The sequence below is a fragment of the Galeopterus variegatus genome, unplaced genomic scaffold (genome assembly GCF_000696425.1).
Source record: "Galeopterus variegatus unplaced genomic scaffold, G_variegatus-3.0.2 Scaffold12112, whole genome shotgun sequence".
Classification (NCBI taxonomy): Eukaryota; Metazoa; Chordata; class Mammalia; order Dermoptera; family Cynocephalidae; genus Galeopterus; species Galeopterus variegatus.
This window is the reverse complement of record NW_007738223.1, coordinates 17,084-37,289: the sequence shown is the minus strand read 5'-3', so window position 1 is coordinate 37,289 and position 20,206 is coordinate 17,084. Positions and strand designations below refer to the sequence as shown.

The following is a 20,206-nucleotide window of genomic DNA, read 5'->3' as shown; positions in this document are numbered from 1 at the left end:
GGGGGGGCGGGGCGCTGGGGGTTGCGATCCGTTGCCGGTCACGAAAAAAGACAAAAAGGAAAAAAAAAAAAAAAAAAAGGTAGGATTCTGACTTAGGTATATATAACAGGAGATCTCCTATACTATGATATTATGCCTATTTATATTTTTATACCTTTTGTATTTACATATCATATATTTTCTGATATGTCATAATTCGTGAAAAGCAAGAATCTGAACTATGCATACAATAGAAGATTGCTATAGAAATAATAATTATGGGCTGACTAGTGAGCTCAGTTGGTTAGAGTATGGTGTTATAACACCAAGGTCAAGAGTTTGGATCCCCATACCGGCCAGCTGCCAAATATATGTATATGTGTGTATATATATATTTTTTTCTATACAAATATGAAAGTGTATTTATATAGTATAAATTATATGATACATATTTCATGAGTAATATGGTATATATTTGCACATTTGCAAATATACAAAAATATGTTACAAATAAACACTTATTGATTAAATATATTAAATATATTATAAGGAAATTAATGTGTAATATAATTATGTATACTATTGATTGATATAATCTAGTTATAGTGCATTAATCTATTATATCATTATAATGACAAATGAAACATTTATATTTGTTATATTTGTGGTATATTCTTTTGTATAAATAATACATTTATATATAATTTGTCATATGTAATATATACTTTAAATAATGTTATATATGTACATATTTGTAATTATAGATCATAAAATACATGGCATTCGATACAGTTATATGTATTAATTTTATAATGTTTATATATAAATATTTCAATATACTTTGTTATGTACTATATGCTATGTATTATATGTAGTATATTTCATAATAAAATAATTCTAATGAAATTCCATGCTATGAATAATATAAAATATAAATATCTATTTAAATATATTAATAATATAAACACATAAATAAGGATCAGAGGGCAGGTTGCAAAATATTAACAGTTGTTATCTCCAAGCATCTTTCTGTTTTCTTTTTTATACTTTCTTATATTTACCAAATTTTCTACAAACTGTTTTGCATTTACAATTAGAAAAATGAAAGTTAAAAGTTTTATGTGTGTGTTTTTAACATCAAGAGTTCCTGATGTTCTATAATACAGTATTTACCATCTCTTACCTGTGCCCTTCAGAAACCCCAGACTTTGTGATAGACTGGCACCTGCTGGCCTTGCCCATCTCATCTCCTTCCTCTGTCCCTCTACCTCACTGCACTCAACCACTCTGGCTGGCTTCCTTCTGTTCTTGGAAACCCCTAAGCTCATTCTGCCTCAGGGCCTTTGCACTTGCTCTTCCCTGTGTCTGGAATGCACCTCCCTTCAAGTTTACTATGTCCTGCTCCCTTACTTTATTAAGGTTTCTGCTCAGATGTCACCTTCTCCAAGAGGCCTTCCCAACCTAAAATAGCCCTTCCCCACTCCTTCACTCTGTTTCCTACTCTTACTCTAGTTTCTTCATAGCATAGGAAGTATACATTTTTGTTTATTAGAATATCATTTCTTCTCCACCACTAGAATCAAAGTACTATGAGGGTAGGAACCTTATCGTGGTCATCATTGTACCCCCAGCACCTAACACACTGCCTGGCACATAGTAAATGTCTCATAAATGTTTTCATAAATTGTACATACTAACTTATTTTTGGTTAAGTTACATACATCTTTTCATATAATTTTATTATTTTTAATAAATGTGACATTAGGGCTGGCCCGGTGGCGCACTGGAGAGTGCACCGCTTGGGAGTGCGGCAGCGCTCCCGCTGAGGGTTCGGATCCCATGTGGAGACCGGTTCCCGCTCACTGGCTGAGCGCGGTGTGGGCGCAACACCGAGGGTTGCGAGCCCATTGCCGGTCCCCGGTACAGGCGCGACACCGAGGGTTGCGATCCCGTTACCGGTCAGTAAAAAAGACAAAAAGGAAAAAAAAATGTGACATTAAATGTAAAATTAATTATTTTATGCAATTTTTCATACAAATACATTTACAATTCGGAAAAAAAGATTATGGTCAGCCATGGGTTGTGATGTTTGCTTCAAAAATGAAACAAAATAAAACAGTCCCCACCTTTCTTCAGCTTCCCCATCCAGCAAATTGGTTATTTGAGGATCCCAGGACACCTACATGCCTGACACCACCAGAAATTCAATAGCTGCAGAGTAAAATCCTGTAGCTGGCAAGGGTTGCACTTCTGACCCTTTTGTATAATTCTCTTGTGTGTGCTTTGCTTTTTTTTTTTTTTTTTTTTTTGACCGGTAAGGGGATCGCAACCCTTGGCTAGGTGTTGTCCGCACCATGCTCAGCCAGTGAGCGCACCAGCCATCCCTATATATGATCCGAACCCACGGCCTCAGTGCTATCAAGCACTGCACTTTCCTGAGTGAGCCACGGGGCTGGCCCTGTGCTTTGCTTTTTAAATGTTTATCTTTTTAAGAAGTAAAATGGGAGTTCCGGTCAAGATGGCAGAACAGACGGTCCCCAGTGTCACTCTCTCCCATAGATCAACCAATTTACAACTATAAAAATATTAACATCAGCCAAGCTGGAGCTCAGGGTAAAAGGAGGAGAGACCTACAGAGTTTATGAAGGCGGGAGCAACCATGATGAGAGAAAGAAAAAACTACTCTGAGCATTTCAGGCCACAGCTGCTTTAATGCTAGAACTGCTGAGTGCATGGAACAGGAGTCAGCAGAAGCTGCAGCTGTGCCCTTCAGATGGAGTTACTTGGAGGCGGCAGGGGAGAAAAGGTCATTGGCAGCCCCCAGGACAGCAAAACCACTAATAGCACTCCTATGGACCCATGCAGGAGCAAGGAGCCAGGACAGCTGAAAAAGGGGAGCCATTCGGAAGCCGGTGAGTCATTGCAAGGGACCAGCATAGGACCCACCCCATGGGAAATGTTTGGAGCATGGGCAGTGGGGGAGACGGGTCCACCGGGAGAACACTGGGACACATCCAGGACAGCCAATCCATTCCCCCAATCACAGGAGAACACTGGGACACAGCAAGGACAGCTGATCCGCCCCCCAATCAGTGCAGAACCACTCAGAGGAGACTGGTCGGGAATGCAGAATTGCAAGGGGTACAGTTTGATGAAAAAATTGAGGCCCAGATCAGAGTTTCTACACAACCCAGGTGCACTGAGTCTCTGGAGAGCCAGAAGTACCTATAAGGTCAACCATTAAACCCTGAGCTGCACACAAAGCCTTCCCTAGGGAAACAGCAGCAAAGCAGCAATTTAACTCAACCACACAGCTCAAGTACTGGTTCCCACAGGAAGTTCCCCCATTTTAGAAATAAGCAAAGGACAAAAAATTAGTTCTGTCCCAGGCACACCACCAGTGCCTTGAGGCCTGCCTGGGAACCGGAGGCTTGAAGCTGGGAACCGAAACCCCCTCCCACAACCAGGCACACTGTGCCAGCACCTTGGGGCCCACCCGGTGACCCGAGGCATGGAGCTGAGGACAAGATGCACCCCACAACCAGGCACACTGCCAGCACCAAGGAACATGCCAAAAACATCACCTCTGTGTGGGTGGCCCACCACAGCCACCACAATAACCATGGCTGCTGCGAAAGCAACTAGACACCACAACCACCATGCAGATGGTCCACCAACCACTGGAGTGCATTGACACAAAGAGAGTCACCAGCAGAGATAAAGAAAAAAGAGGATGTCTCTCTCCACAAAGCCCATTTCAGAGTGACAGAGGAAGCATCCGCACTATAATATTGGGGGACCTGATCACACCTTTCAGCATTGGACAGATCATCTAGGCAACAAATCAACAAAGTAACCATTATCCTTTTAGAAGGAGAGAAGAAGTCTAGAGTAATTAGAGGGGAGAGGGGGGAGTGAGAAGGGGATGGGGGATTAGACAAGGGGCATAAAGAATAATGACGATTTGTAACAATATATATGCTAGTAATATTGATTTGATCAACATATCTCAATGTTGAACCCAAAAAATATGTATGATCGATTTTGATTCAGGGGATGGGGGATTAGACAAGGGGCATAAAGAATAATGACGATTTGTAACAATATATATGCTAGTAATATTGATTTGATCAACATATCTCAATGTTGAACCCAAAAAATATGTATGATCGATTTTGATTCAATAAATGAAATAAATCCCCCCCAAAAAAGTATAATGATACTCAAAGTGGATACCTCAATAAATAAGAGTAGAAGCATACTATTTACAGATATGGAGGTTCCCGCCATCAAAACAGAATCAGAAACTGTTAAAAGCAATTGCCCTGACACTACTGTGGAAGCAGCAGCTCACCATTTTGCTACCCCTAATGAAATGATGGATCTCAGCTAGCAGCTGCCACAAAGAGACGCTGAGAACACACGGCCAGAGGATGACAGGGGACCTTACAGTGGAGGAGTATGCAACTCCCTAAACCCACTGATCAGTCTTAGCATTCAAAGTAGAACGACAGGCTGCATGCCCCATGTTGTAACACATGCACACAGCACCTCAAGGAAGTGTTCTTAACAAAAGCATTGAACATGAACCTAAATAAGTATCAAGAGCTAACTGCTAGGGTACAGGAAATATAAGGCACAGAGAAATGAGTGAAGAATACCACAATGACGTAATCAGCAACCCCTGAATGTGAGACTGTTCGTATAGGACAAACAGCCCACTTTATGCAAAAACTCAATGACATACAGAAAGAAAACGGGGGTGTGGAAGTGCTGTGAGAGAACCAGAGTCCTAAGAAACATAACCAAAGTAATATGTGGACCTTCTTTGGATCTGGTTTCCAACAAACCACCTTCAAAAACATCTTTTCAGACAATTTGGGAAATCGAAATATGGGATGGGTATTAAATGATATTAAGGAATTAGGAAAATAACTATATTTTATGGATGAAATGACATAGTATCTGGGATTTGCTTTAAAATACACAAAAAAAAGTTTTCTGGGTGCATAAGAAGACATAAGAAAAGCATAATGTCAATAATTGATGGGATGGATATCTAGGGATTCCTTATATTCTTCTCTTTACTTTTGTATATGTTTGAAATTGTCCGTGATAAAAAAGCCATCTCTGAGAGGAGAACAGGGAAGGGGAGGACAGAGGCGTGGAGTTGTTGCCCTGTGCTGCTGGGTTTTCTAAGCCAGGTGTGTGGAGTACTTGAATTTAAAGTGTTAATTAAATAGAAATTGTTATTACAAAAGCAACATTATTATTATAAAAAGTTTTTGTTAAAAATGAAAACAAAAGTGGTAAAAGTTTTGGGGGAAAAGTTAAAAACTTTCCCCTCATTTTCACTCTCCAAAGGCAACCCCTGCAAATAGTTTGGATTATATTATTATATTAGTTCCTGCCATACAGCTACAATGATTTGAGCTATATACCTACTTATATATAATAACTATAATATTAGCAAGCAATATCCTAAGAGCTATTAGAATAATAATAGTAATAATAGCTAACATATATTGTGCTCAATACATTCTGGACACTATTTTAGGGATTTCACATATTACTTAACCTTCAATATACCCTATCAGGTAGGTACTATTATCATCCCCAATTTACAGATAAAAATATATATATATGTTTTTATTCATTCATCTATTTTTACCAAAATTATACTACATGTACTGTTCTGAACTTTCTTTTTTCACTTGGAGATATGTCCCTGTCAGAACATATATGTCTTTCTCATTTTTATTTCTTAATAAGAATATTTACATTGGCTTTATTCGGAACCGCCAAAACCTGGAAATAACCCAAGTGTCCAGCAACTGGTGAACAGATAAACAAATTGTCATATATCCATACAATGGAACACTCCTCAACAACCAAAAGGAACAAACCACTGACACATGCAACAACAAAGATGAACCCCAAAAGACACCCTAAGTGAAAGAAGACAGAAACAAATGGGTACATACCCTACGATTCCATTTATGACACTCTTAAAAAGACAGAACTATATAGATAAAAATTAGATCAGTAATTGCCAGGAGCTGGTATTCCATGGTATGTTTCATTGGATCATAATTTCTTTATCCACTTCCCCATTGACAGATATTTCATTTGTCTGCAGTGCTTTACTATTATAGATAATCCTACAGTAAACATCCTTGTTCATCAGGTCATTGTGTGCATGTTTCTCTAGTGCACAAATGAAGCTGCTGCATTTAGAGTGCACATGCATTTTTAATTTTAATGCAAACCACCAAATGTCCTCAGGAAACTGTGGCAACTAACTGTCCCCTGAGCGTGGCAGGAGGGCTGCTTCCTCCCACCCCGGACCCTGGAAGTGTCAGCAAGCTTTCCTCTCTGACTCGAATCTTGATTGCCCATCAGATTGCATGTTCCACAACAAGACAGGATGAGATACAGTATTTGGGTCTAGAGGAAGAGAAACTAGATTTTGAAAAAATGATATCCTCCACATTTTTAGATGCCATTAACAAACAAAACCTAGAAAATTTCATAAGTACCTCAAAAGCCTTCTCCTCCTGTGACATTTGTCCAGGGAGCCCCAGAGGACTGCTGGGGAATGCATCTTCAGAAACTAGTCAGTAGATGAGAAACTGTCCCAAACAGCCCCAAACCACATCCAAATGGCCCAAACCTCTTTGCAGCATGTGGCATCTAGGGCCCCAAAGGAACAGAGCCCACAGAGTTCAGCAAAGAGATAAGTCATGTTCTTCTGCATATAGGCCTCCCCACCCAGAGCCCAGGGGATGCTCTGGAGGTCTGGCCACCCAAAAAAGCTGGCTGTTCCAATGGTCTCATTGTCCAGTCAGAAAAGTGAACCCTCTCACTGATAAAGAGGACTAGAGCTTGCACAGGATTTGGAACTCTGCAGAAGACAGGTTCAAATCGCAGCTCCACTTCTAGGGCCACTAGACAAGTCACTTCTCCTTGGCCTCCATTTGTCTTCTCAGCCATAAAATGAGGAGGATAATACTGAATCCATGTAATTGTACAGTCAAGAGAAACACTCAAGCAAGTGTTGTGGTTAAGAACTCAGGATCTGGAATCTGGTAGGCCTGACTCATAAGTCCATCTCTGACACTTAGCAACTCTGAGATCTCACATAAATCTCAGAGGCTGCTTTCTTCATCTGTAGACAAACATAACGACCCTACCATGGAGATTTTGAGATGATTTAGAAAGATAACGTACATAAAGTATCTAATACAGAGTCAGGCTATGTTTTTATATTTTTGAAATGGATATATATATATATTATATTTTTATTTATTTATTTTTTTAAATCTCAGATCTTTGACCTACAAAATGGAAATAATTCTTTTTCTTATATGAACCTGTTTCAAAGGGCTGAAATAACTTTTACCACTTTGAGGACAAACCCTAACTAACTAATTTCATGACATATAGAGAAGACATGGGTTTCCCTAAACATTCTACATTCTATTCACATGAAAAAGTGATTGTTGTCTGGTTGGTGGGGATGGGAGGTTAAAGCTACTCTGCAGAGATGCAAATCAAAGCCTGGATGGAGGCCTCATTAGCATGTATAAAATGGTTAGATTCGAGGTCCCTGCCCTTCCTATCCATATAGCTGTGAGGCCCAAATGTACTCCCTCCACTGCCAGATGTGATTGGTTCCCTTACCAGGTAAACCGGGTTTCGGTCATTATCCATTGCAGGGATGCCAGTGAGGACCTCGGCTAATACCTGAAAAGAATAGAACATGGAGTTAGCACAGTTCAGACATTCATGCACAAGGTCAGGCAGGAGATTCTGACCAAAAGAGAAGCTTCTTCTCAGTAGCAAAAACTGAGCTCCAGGCCCGGCTCTGTCATTTGCCAGCAGAGACACTCACCCAAAATCTGGGACATGGGAACAGCACTAAACACCTCCTCCAACTAAAGATGTTACCCAGCTGCCAGTGGAAGGTTCTAATTAACTGGCAGCAAGGCAGGGAGGATGGAATCCAAAAGCTCATGCGTGCATATGTATGTGTAGTGTCCTAAGTTTTAATTATTTTTTTATTTTTTTAAGTCTAGTCAAGTGAAGTCGTAGGAATGGAAAAGGAACAAAGAAATCTGTAACTGCAAGTTATATATATATATAAATATATATGCACACGTGCTATTTTTTAAAAATTGTTTCAGTTAAAATCCATCAGCAACAGCAAATAGACATTGCTAGGTCAATCTCAGAAAAAGAAGGAATCCATGCGCAGGCATCTATTTGATACAGAAAGTCTCAGCAATACCTACAGCATGTTTCATCCACAGGCCTTTATTAACATTATTTATTCATTAATTTGTTCTCTCACAAAAGCACAACCCGATACCCGGGTAAGCCACCACGAAATCAACAAACCATGTTATGTGTCTTAATAAATGGAAAACCCGCTTTGAACAGGAATTCTCAGCAGACATAACAGCCTGGTGGTTAAAGGCTCTTCAGTCAGACAGGCCTGTGTTCAAATTCTGACTCTGTTCCTTATGTGTGCAGGCGATCTTTGGGCAAGTAACTAAAATCTGAGCCTCAGTGTCCTCACCTGTTAAATGGGGATCTAGCAGTTGTGAATATTAGAATTAATACCCCACCCTTAGGGTCAAACCTCTCTCCTACAACCTCTCTTGAAGCAAGTTGGAATAAGGTCACATTTACTGCCAAGAATCCCTCCAAATCCCAAGGAAGGAAAGAACAATGGTTTGAGAAGACCCAGGGCCAGCAGAGTTAACAACACAGTGGCAGCAGCCAGGAGTGGGCAGCAGAGGGCACCCCTGCACAAGTGGGTCGGAAGCCAGTTGAAAAGGGACTACCGACCTGGTTGTGACAGGAAGGGAGAGAACAAGGGGAAATGAACAAACATTTCCGCCACCTCTTCCACACCCCAGACTTTGTGCCCAGCCCTTTACGGACGTCATTTAGTGCTCACCAAAAAACACTGAGAAATGCACTGTACTCCCCACAGGAGGAACCAACATTCAAAATCATTCCCATCCATCAGTGGCAGGGCTAAGAAAAGGGGTGGAAGGAGCCAGTGGGCAATCAATAAATGAATGAATGGATGGCGAAGGGATGAACAAATGAGGAAGTCAATACTAACACCAAAAGCTGAGACAGAAAGTCAAGAGTATACAGAAACCAAGAATGATGGCTGAGGGTAGGAATAAAAATAATAACCACAGTAACAGTAATATCCTTGATATGGGTAGTACTGTGCTAACCAGTTTATACACATTATCCCATTAATCTCCATATATATCATTACCCCCATTTTACAGAAGACAAAACTGAGGCCCAGAGACAGAGGTAATGCAGCGTAGGTCACACAGCTGAAAGTAACTGAGCTAGGTCTGGGCCACAGTGCCTAGTGGCCTAGACCTAGGGAGTCCATGGTTCTTAAAGGAGCAAGAGCCTATGCCCGCCCTGCTGAGCTTCACTGAACAACTCCCAGTGGAATGGAGGGGGGCAAGGAAACCAGACACCTGACTGGACTGGGAGGCAGAGGGAAGCGAAATCTAGCATATAGATGTCAAGCTGTGGGCAGAAAGTGGAAGGACAGGAGACCATGGTCAGAGAGAAGTGCAGAGTTTGAGGCTGGAGTGGAAGAGACAGGGTAAGACCCAGGTGCAACTGTTTGCACTTGGCTGAGGCCAACCAGTTGCTTTTCTCGGCCAGCATTTCCCAGGTGGGGTTCTATGGAATATTGATGCTGACAGATACTCTGACAAAACAGGGTTCCATAGTTAGATGAACTTGGAAACACTGCATACCCATTTCTGGTGAATTCACAATTATCAGATCAAAGGCTCATTACCATATTAAAACTCTAATTACTCTGTGGTAAAGAAATTTGCTTGCCTTTGCTTAACCTACTTCCCAAACCTATTTGCCCACAAAACCTTCTTAACACATTAATCCATAGATGTGAAGGAATTGGGGTTCTACAGAAATATAGTCTGGGGACTGCTACACTCAGACCATAAGCGCCTGGGGGATGGAATGTGTTTTAGTTACAGTCATATTCCAAGTGTCTGGGACACAGTAATGACACGGACAGTGGCGTGGTGGGGAGGGATCCTGGATGGATGGATGGATACTGAAGGGATGGGCAGTTGTTGGACAGATGGGTGAATGGATGTTGGATGACTGAGTAGTGGATGAAAAAACAAGGACAAACAGACAACTGGACAGACAGTGGGATGGCTGGACAAAGAATTAGGGAAGTCAGGAGACAATATATGCAGGCTACTAGAAAATGGAACTCATCAGTGGCCTCACTTCAAGGGCTAGCAAACTTCTTCCGTAACAGACCACATAGTAATAAATATTTTAGCCTTTTTGGGCTACATACAGTCTCTGTCACATATTCTTGGCTTTTTTTGTTTGTTTTGTTTTGTCTTTACATAATTCTTTCAAGTGTAAAAACTATTCTTAGCTCACAGGCCATATAAAATAGGCCATGGATTGGGGAAACACTTCAGGAAGTAGGACTGAGCACAGCCTTTATGAATATGACCCCAAAAGCACAGGCAACAAAAGGAAAAATAAACAAATGGGATTATATCAAACTAAAAAGCTTTTGCACAGCAAAAGAAACAATTAACAGAGTGAAAAGGCAACCTACAGAGTGGGAGAAGATATTTGCAAAACATGCATCCAACGAACGATTAATATCCAGAACATACAAGGAACTCAAACAACTTAAGAGTAAAAAAATAAGTAACCCGATTAAAAAATGGGCAAAGGAGCTGAATAGGCATATCTCAAAGAAAGATATAAGAATGGCCAACAGACACGTGAAAAAAATGTTCAGCATCACTCAGCGTCTGGGAAATGCAAATGAAAACCACACTGAGATGTCATCTCACTCCAGTTAGGCTGGCTATTATCAAAAAGACAGAATAACAAATGCTGATGAGGATGCGGGGAAAGGAGAACCTTCCTACACTCTTGGTGGGACTGTAATGATGCAGCCATTATGGAAAACAGTGTGGAAATTCCTCAAACAACTACAGACAGAACCACCATACGACCCAGCTATCGCACACTGCTGGTTATATACCCAAAGGAATGGACATCATCACGTGAAGGGATACCTGTACTCCCATCATTATTGCAGTTCTATCTACAGTAGTCAAAAGTTGGAACCAACCTAAATGTTCCTCATCGGACGAGCGAATAAGGGAAATATGATATATTAACACAATGGAATGCTACTCTGCAGTAAAAAAGAATGAAATTCTGCCATTTGCAGCAACATGGATGAACTGAGAAAATTATGTTAAGTGAAATAAGCCAGGCACAGAAGGAGAAGTACAGCATTTTCTCACTTATATGTGGGAGCTAATGGGCCGGCCCATGGCTCACTCAGTAGAGTGTGGTGCTGATATGTGGGAGCTAATAAAAATAAACAAAACAAAAAAAGATACAACAATCACAATAATTCACTAAACTTTTTAAGAGAAGAGAACAGAACTGAGGTTGCAGGGGATGGGAAAGGGAGAGAGAGAGGGAAAAAAGGAAGGAATTGGTAAAGGGCCATGAAAATCAATTACATTATATAACGATAAATAAAAAAATTTTTTAACAGGCCATGGGCCAGGGTTGGTAGCACCGAGACCGCAGGTTCGGATCCTATATAGGGATGGCCAGTGCACTCACTGGCTGAGCATGGTGCAGACAACACCGTGCCGGGGGTTGTGATCCCCTTACTAGTCAGAAGGAAAAAAAAAAAAAAAGGCCATGGGCCAGATATGGCCTGGGGGCCATAGCCTGCCAGTACCTGCTGCACGTTGATTGGACATATCTATACTCCCTACCACATCCTGTGCTTACAAAGGAACTGTGGAAGGACAGGAAAGTGCAGGCCTGATTCTGAGCAGAGACAGATGCACTTACTATCCCACAGCTGAAGATGTCCACGCGCTCTGTCAGCTGCCCCACCCTGATGAAATCTTCTGGCAGATATGCAGCTGAAGCCTGGAAAAGGTGGGTCTTCATCATGGTGTATTTTGACCTTTTGTTGACAAGACACAGGTGAGCCATTGGATGAGCCAGCTTGGGGATGAAATTTTGGTCCAGCAAAACATTGGAGCTGTGGAAAATCAAGCAGAGAACCCTTCTCATTTTAAGCTGGATATTAAGAGGTTACCACAGAGACCCTTTTAGAAAACAACTTAGCAGTGAGCATGTCAGCCCCTGAAAGTTGGAGGGTCACTGAAGACCCTCAACGTGGAGTTGCTGAACCAGCCTGACAGAGAAAGGGAGGACATCAGGGGCCCACTCCCTCCAGCAAACGGAGATGGAGTTAAGAATTAGTCTTGGGGTGCCAGGAATGTGGCCAAAGAGGTGCAGCCTTCCTGATCCCCACAAATGTCAACCCTGATGGGCTTCAGCTTGCCAATGCCATCGTTATGCTGGCTTGATCTTTGCTAAACTGTTCCAACCCCCAGTTCTGGCCTGCCTGATGCAAATCTAAATGCCAGCATCCTTTGTAACTAACTAAACCTGCCCAGATTTGAGGGAATAAGAAGAGAACAATAAAAATATTTTTGGACCCAGTCATTTAACCCATGGGAGTGAACTCTGAGAAAGTACTCCAAAGGAAAAAAAAGCTAACCCGCATGTGTAAAAATATTCAGTGTAGAACTAATTCCAAACAGTATTTTAAAAAGTAGACACCGATTCCAGCACACACTCTCAGGAGTGGTAAGTAAATGATGGGCAGATCCCTTCAATGGAAGACAAAGAAGCCACTAAATACATGAGGATATGCAATGTGGGGAAATGTTCACCACGTTTCAATGAAGGGGAAAAAACACAATATGAATTGGTAACCAGGCAACTGTGTTACCTTAGGGCTAAGGATTTGTGTGGACAGGGACTGAAAAGAAATAAAAAATAGTGGCCAGCTGATGAGTCAGGGGGTAGGTGAGTGGCGACCTCCCACCCTTTCTTTCCTTTCTTGCTATTACACTCATTGATGCAATGAAATAAAAATTAGGGGAGAGAAAAGACGAAAGGTCTTCCATGTGCCAAATGGTGAGAGAATTTTGGGGAAGTGTGAGTCCAATGGTTCCAAGGCCAGTTCTGCTAGATTTTCCGGTAGCTTCTGGAATCTCTTTCCATGCTGCCAGTCCCCCAGTGGCATGAATAAGATATCAAGAATAAGATATTCTTGGATGCACAGCACTAAGATTCTGGGGTACAGGCCTAACCTGCAGAAAGCCTCCCTGACAAGATGCTATCACCTACAGATATACAAGCAGGGGACGGGTCTCCAAGAAGACCCTGAACGAGGAGCTCAAAATCCCAGGGGGCTCAGCAGACATGGTCCAAAGCTTGAGAATGAGGTCCAAGCCAGCTTCTGAGTGGACAGTGAAAAGCACCAGGGTTTGGAGGGCTTGTTGGGAAAATGGCAGCTCAAGATGAATGTTGTGCCAGGTGGGCAGTTCGTGCTGAGAATGATCACAGGCACAGCACAACCCAGAAACACTGATTTTTGAGGGCATAACAAAGAAAGAAAGAAGATACCAATGGGAGGGGAGAAGAGGAGAGAAAAGCAAAGAGAACAGAGAGAGAGAGGAAGGAGACTCAGGAACAGATTGGTCTCATCCTTGCAGCCCAGGCCCTTGGCAGGCTCTGGCCCAACTCTCTCACCTCTTGATGTTGCTGTGGATGATCTCCAGGCTGTGCAAGTGCTTGACAGCATGAAGCAGCCCTGAGCAGACGCTGATGCGCTGTGGCCATGGGAGGGGGTCAGAGCCACTCTAAGAGAAGGAAAAGAAAGAAGAGAAATAGTCACAACTGTGCCTTTTTAAAGTCCTGATGGCAGGATCCTGGGCTCCTGTGTCCTCCCCGCCCCTCATGTCCTCTGCAACAGAGCTCAGCTGGCATGGTTTACTGGCACGGTACTACGAGTTTTGACATCAGAGAGATCTAGGTGTAAATCCCAGTTCAGACATGCACTAGCTGTGTTACTTCAGAAAAGACATTTAATGTCTCTGAGCCTCGGTTTCCTCGGGTATAAAATGGAAATGTTTTAGGGTCGCTGTAAGGATTCAAGGAAGTATATGGTATGGCCCTGGCATAGTGTCTGCCACACAGTAGGTGCTCAATAAACAGCAATTATTTTTATCATGACTCTTACAGTGGCAGCTCTGGAAGTTCTCTCTAGGAGGGATGGCTGGAAGAGGAGCTAGGGAGTTGGTGTTTGTACACCAAGCACATGGGCCTAATACCAATTTTATGCATATTGGAGGGAAATTCACAAGCACTGCTGGAGATTGTGGGGTGGGCTAAAGCCTCCCCCTTGCTCCCAGGTGCTGCCACTGTTGTTCTAAGACCGAATCCTCCAGGCTAAATCACCATCTATTTTTCAAACCCTGTCTTAGGTCCCCCATCCTCTAAAAACTGGCCTGGACAACCCACTAATAGATTTCCTCTCAAAAACACTGAAATCTGGAGCCAGATGGACCCAATTTAAACCCTGGCCTAACATCTGTCAGTTATGCTCCTTTGGGCAAGCTGCTGTCTCTATGTGCCAGAGACCCCACCTTTGGAAAATAGGGGAAACTTCTTTGGTTGTACAAGGGAGATAACACATGTAAATTCTTTATTTATCACGGTGTCTCACACATAGTGAGAGCACAGAAAAGCTAATGATCATGAGTAAATCATCGAAAACTGCTTTGTCCAGTCCCTGCCAAGGGAAGCAATCTTTCTGTTGTGGAATAACTCTTTCTCCTCTATTTGAGGATTTTGCAAGCAGGTTTGTTTTAAAAATTACATATTCTTAATAGGTATTATATTCACATGATCTAATACTCTAAAGGTAGAAAAGGGCATATAGTAAAAGTTCCCTTCCCATCCTGTGCCCCAGCTACCTAGTTCTCCTCCCCAGAGGCTGCCAATGTACCAGTTTCTTGTGTATCTTTCCAAAGATATTCCATAAATACACAAGCAAATAGGTATATACTGGAATAACATTTACAGCAAATATTCACCTCCACTTTTCTATACTCTACCTCTTAATTCTTTTTCTTATCCAATTGCATTGGCTAACACCTCCAGAACAATGATCAACAAAATTAGTGCTATGGGATACCTCTGTCTTGCTCTTGTCTTGAATGAAATGCCTCTTGTCAGATAATTTTTTTATAGGTTTCCTGAAGATGTTTAGCCAGATCTTATCTATGCTGGCCCAACTTCTCTCCTTGAAGCCTTCCCTTGAATCCCTAACTGGGTGCTGCCTGGTCCTGTTCTCTGACCACGACCCAGTCCCGTACCTGACCATGGAGTATGTCCTGTAAAGAACCATTTGCCATGTAGGGGTAGATCAAGCTGTGAAACTGTCTTCCAGCACAGACGCCCAGCACAGGTAAGATGTTGGGGTGGCAGCATCTGAAATCAGGCACCAGTGCACTGGTGAGGAGTCAGACAGAATGAATAATCAGACTGATCTACTTCCTCACTTCCCACCTCTCTTCTGCACTCTCCACCCCTAGGGCCACTAGTCACCTCCCAGGTACCACATGCTCTGACACCTAAGGCCACAGTACCAGGATAGAAAGATGAAAACTGCCTGCCTTCAAGGAGCTCCAAGTGTAGTGTCCCCATTCTGCTTTACTGCTCTGCAGCATATGACACCTCAACTGCCCCACATCCAGAAACAGAGACTCAAGAGATTAAGGAATTTGTCTTATGTCACAAACTCACTAAGAGTGAAGCCAGGACCAGATTCCAGGGTTGTCTAATGCCAGGGCTGAGGTTCTTCCCCCAAAATACTCTCCCACTGGGTTCTGAGTCACTGTTCCCTCCTGATTCTCCTCCTACCTCTCTTACCACTCTTTTTTGGCCTTTTCCACTAAGACCTTCCTCCTTTGCTTTCCACTGAAACAAAGCTCCTTATCTCGCTCTGTTTGCTGCTGCTTCTCCAGGTACCTCCTACTGTTGTGAGGGACACTCCCAAATCTCTTACCTCCAGGCCGACCCTCAGCTCCAACCCTGAATGTCCAGTTGCATCCCAGGGCTCAGGTGACCATTATCCTAGATTCAACAAGTTGCAAACCTCCTTCTCTGCCTATATTTATTATCTCGGCAAAGAGTACCACCACCCATCCAGTTTCCTAGAAGCCTCCATACCTCCCACATCTAATTAGTCACCATTCACTGTCATAAACAGCTTTCAAAATGTCCCCTTCATTCTCCTTCCCTCTTCCTTGAGTCAGACCCCCAACCAATCTCCCCAGGACTATTGGAAGTGGACTCCTGCCTAATCTCTCTGCCCTCCTCCATGACCCCCAAGCCACCCTACTTCACAATTCCCATACTCAGTTATTTTCATGTCAGTCTCCCCACTGCACCATGAACTTCTTCAAGGCAGGGCCTGTGTATGCTTCAAGTCTGCACCCCAAGAGCCTGGGAAAGGGCTTGACTACTCACATTTTTTGAATCAATGAAAGAGTGACTGCCAACTCCACTATGCCAAAGTAGAAAAGGAATTATACTTGTACTTCCAAATTCGATTAAGTGTGTGTGTATATATGTGTTTATGTACACATGTACTCATGCACATGTATGAATAGAGAAAGTATTAAAGAAAATATATAAAAATATTAATATAGTAGTGGTTATTTATAGGTGCTATGGAAAACAAGTGATTTCTATTTTCTTATATTATCTTCACTTCTTAAAATACTCTACAATAATCATGCAGCAGTTACCCAAGGTTGCACATCAGCAGAGGAAGCCTAGACAGAGACTTGCCAAGGAGAAATGACAGCTGGTGTCCAGCACACGACAAGTGCTTCATATGCATTTTTAAGTTCATCAGTCAGTGATAATAGAGCCAGCACAAGTCCCCAGGTCTCCAAACAGTCCTTCCTTCTCTTTCCCAGTCCATACCCACGTCTTTGACTGGAATGCTCACTTCACTTGTCCGGCCTCAGTTTCCCCATTTGTAAAACAAGCAGACTTGAGAAAAACTTTTGAAGGCCCTTATTGTGCTAGATTAGGGATCAGCACACTTTTTCTGTAAAGGGCTGGTTAGACTTTGCAGTCATGTGATCTCTGTCGCCACTACTCAGCTGTGTGCTATGGCAGAAAAGCAGCCATTGACAACAGGGAGATGAATGAGCAATGGTTGTGTTCCAGTAAAACTTTATCATGAACACTGAAATCTGAATTTCATATAATTTTCATGTGTCATGGAATATTAATCTTCTTCTTTTTTTTTTATTTATTTATTTTTATTTTTTTTTTTGTCTTTTTTTTTTTTTTTCTTTTTTTTTTTTTGTCTTTTTTTTTTTTTGTCTTTTTTTTTTTTTGTCTTTTTTTTTTTTTGTCTTTTTTTTTTTTTGTCTTTTTTTTTTTTTGTCTTTTTTTTTTTTTGTCTTTTTTTTTTTTTGTCTTTTTTTTTTTTTGTCTTTTTTTTTTTTTGTCTTTTTTTTTTTTTGTCTTTTTTTTTTTTTGTCTTTTTTTTTTTTTGTCTTTTTTTTTTTTTGTCTTTTTTTTTTTTTGTCTTTTTTTTTTTTTGTCTTTTTTTTTTTTTGTCTTTTTCCGTGTCCGGCAACGGATCGCAACCCTCAGTGTTGCCCCCGTACCGGACCGGGGACCGGCAACGGGATCGCAACCCTTGGTGTTGCTCCTGCGCCTCGCTCAGCCAGTGAGCGGGAAGCGGTCTGTATGTGGGATCCGAACCCTCGGACGAGAGCGCCGCCGCGCTTCCCAAGCGGCGCACTATCCAGTGCGCCACCGGGCCGGCCCCATCTTCTTTTTATTTTTTTCAAGTATTTAAAAATGTAAAAACCGGATTCGGTTTCCCAAACTGGCCAGATGCAAAAAGTAAAAAAACAAAAAATAATTAAAAAATAAATAAAAATATAAAAACCATTCTTAGCTCTCAGGCTGTACAAACACAGGTGGGGCCAGATTTAGCCCCATTGGGTCCTCATTTGCCAACCCCTGCTCTGAGAGGACTAAGATTTTAAGATGGATTTGCCATTAGAGTTGGAATCAATAAGTCTCTGTCTATCTCAAAAAATGGTATAGAAAAAGATTTCTTCCCCTTTGGAAGGAAGGAGTTGGAGTGAGCCAAGATTCCTTTTTAGTTCTAATCTATACATATAATTGCTACACTGAAAAAGTATGGACTCTGGAGCCAGACCATGTAGGCTAAAATCCAGCTCTGCCACATACTAGCTGTGTGATCTTAGATGAGACACTTAACCTCTCTGTCCCTCAATTTTTCCATCTGTAGAACAACGTGAGAATAGTAGCTAACATTATAGAGTTCTTATGAGAATTAAATGAGTTTACATACAATCAAGTACTTAAAATATGCCCGGCACATAGGAAGCACTACGTAACGCTTACCTATCATTATTATTAAACAAAGTGTTTTCCAAAGGGGAGGCTTACCTAAGACAGATTTGTACCTCCACCTGGAAGAATTTTTCGATTGATCCTGGACTTGAGCAGGCTGTCTGTGGAAAAAGACATTGGAACATAAAGATCTAGCCTCACCTGTGCAGCCTCCGCCCCTCTTAGAAACCAAGAAGTGCTTGCCTCTCTGAGCTTCTTGAAGACAAATGGTGTCCCGTGCCTTTGCCCTCTGTAGATGTCAGCAAAGGTCCCCTCGCTGATTTTGTGGTTTTGGTTGAAGTAATCAGTTGCCTGGACCACATCTGCCTCGCTCCAGAAAAGGCCTTCTCCAGCCAGGCTCAAAAGTTTTTCCTGCTTAGGAATGGAGGTGCTGAAATCCTGGGAGTTCAGAGAGAAGAGACAAAGTTTACTAAGGAAGTTCGCTTTCCCTGCTACTTCAGGGGGTCTTGGAATACCAGAGTTAAAGGGGTGGGGGGAAACATCTTATCAAGTGAGGAAAGGTAAAAAGGACATGGACAGACCAGAGCTCAAATCCCAGCTCCACCTCTAACTTGCTCTGTGACCCTGGGTGAGTTCTTTAGCCTGAGCCACAATTTCCTCATCAGCAAAATGAAGATAACAATAGTACCCTGGCAGGTAATTTTGAAGATATGAGTATTACTGGCACATGGCTGATGTCTCCTTTTTATTGACGTCTTCTTTTTTTCAGTTTACAGAGGTGAGCACCTAGGGGGTCAAAGAGCTGAGGTGGGGTAACACAGTTGGTCAATGTCCGAGCTCTGTGTCCTCAGTCCTGTACATAGCATAGATGCTGGGCCTCTAGATTCCTGGGAAGTAGGATATAGGTTCATATAAACACAATTCTCAGAGCTTTGGAGACTGCATGTTATGTAAGCCTATGAAAAGCAGCTCTGCTTCAATAACTTCCCTTTTTAAAAAGATGTATATAAATTTAAATTTTATGCTCTTATTAACAGTTTTAGAAAATTAGGGGGGAAAAATCACCCATAATGCCATTATCCACTTAATTGCTATTACAGTTTACTGTATCTCCTGCCAGTTAGATATATTAGTATTTATTTAACAAAATTGGGATCATGCTGCACACACAGTTTGATTTCTAGTGTTTTCACTTAACATTATACCATGATCATTCTCCCAAGTTATTAAATTACCTTTGAAAATGATTAATCATTAAAAACAAAAAACCCTGCTCAAGAAAGTTTTCTTTATGGAAAATCTTCATTAACCAGACCCACGCAGAGCTGGCTTCTCCCTGCCAGACACCAGATGCACAATGTCTGGAGCTCATAACACTTTTGGGGGCCCTGAAAACATTTTAATTTCTTTTAAAATCACAGGAAAATAGGAGTTGGCTGGTTAGCTCACATGCTGGTTAGAGCACGGTGCTGGTAACACCAAGATCAAGGGCTCAGATCCCCATACTAGCCAGCTGCCATAACTAAATAAATCAAATAATCACAAGAAAATAAATGAACTTTTAGAGGCAAAAAAAATGTTTTCATTTTTAGTGCAGCTTTCATTATATTCATCTTCGTACCAATGCAGTCATAAAATATAATTGTGGGGGCCAGCCCGGTGGCACACTGGATAGTGCGCCGCTTGGGAGGCGCGGCAGCGCTCCCGCCCGAGGGTTCGGATCCCACATACAGACCGGTTCCCGCTCACTGGCTGAGCGAGGCGCGGGAGCAACACCCAGGGTTGCAATCCCGTTGCCGGTCCCCGGTCCGGTACGGGGGCAACACTGAGGGTTGCGATCCGTTGCCGGACACGGAAAAAGACAAAA

At 42.0% G+C, this 20,206-nt stretch overlaps 1 protein-coding gene across 1 annotated transcript in view; it reads right to left on the bottom strand.

Moving 5' to 3' along the window:
- The window catches only part of LOC103610945 (interleukin-1 receptor-associated kinase-like 2), a gene marked incomplete at its 3' end in the record, with an annotated part of 30,250 nt that overhangs the window by 1,219 nt on the left and 8,825 nt on the right, over positions 1 to 20,206 (bottom strand). The window contains exons 4-9 of the mRNA XM_008594999.1: positions 18,583 to 18,777; positions 18,436 to 18,500; positions 15,303 to 15,417; positions 13,675 to 13,784; positions 11,914 to 12,109; positions 7,663 to 7,725 (exon numbers count right to left, since the gene is read on the bottom strand). Coding sequence (XP_008593221.1) covers positions 7,663 to 7,725; positions 11,914 to 12,109; positions 13,675 to 13,784; positions 15,303 to 15,417; positions 18,436 to 18,500; positions 18,583 to 18,777 — 744 coding nt within the window. The remainder of the gene's footprint in view (positions 1 to 7,662; positions 7,726 to 11,913; positions 12,110 to 13,674; positions 13,785 to 15,302; positions 15,418 to 18,435; positions 18,501 to 18,582; positions 18,778 to 20,206) is intronic.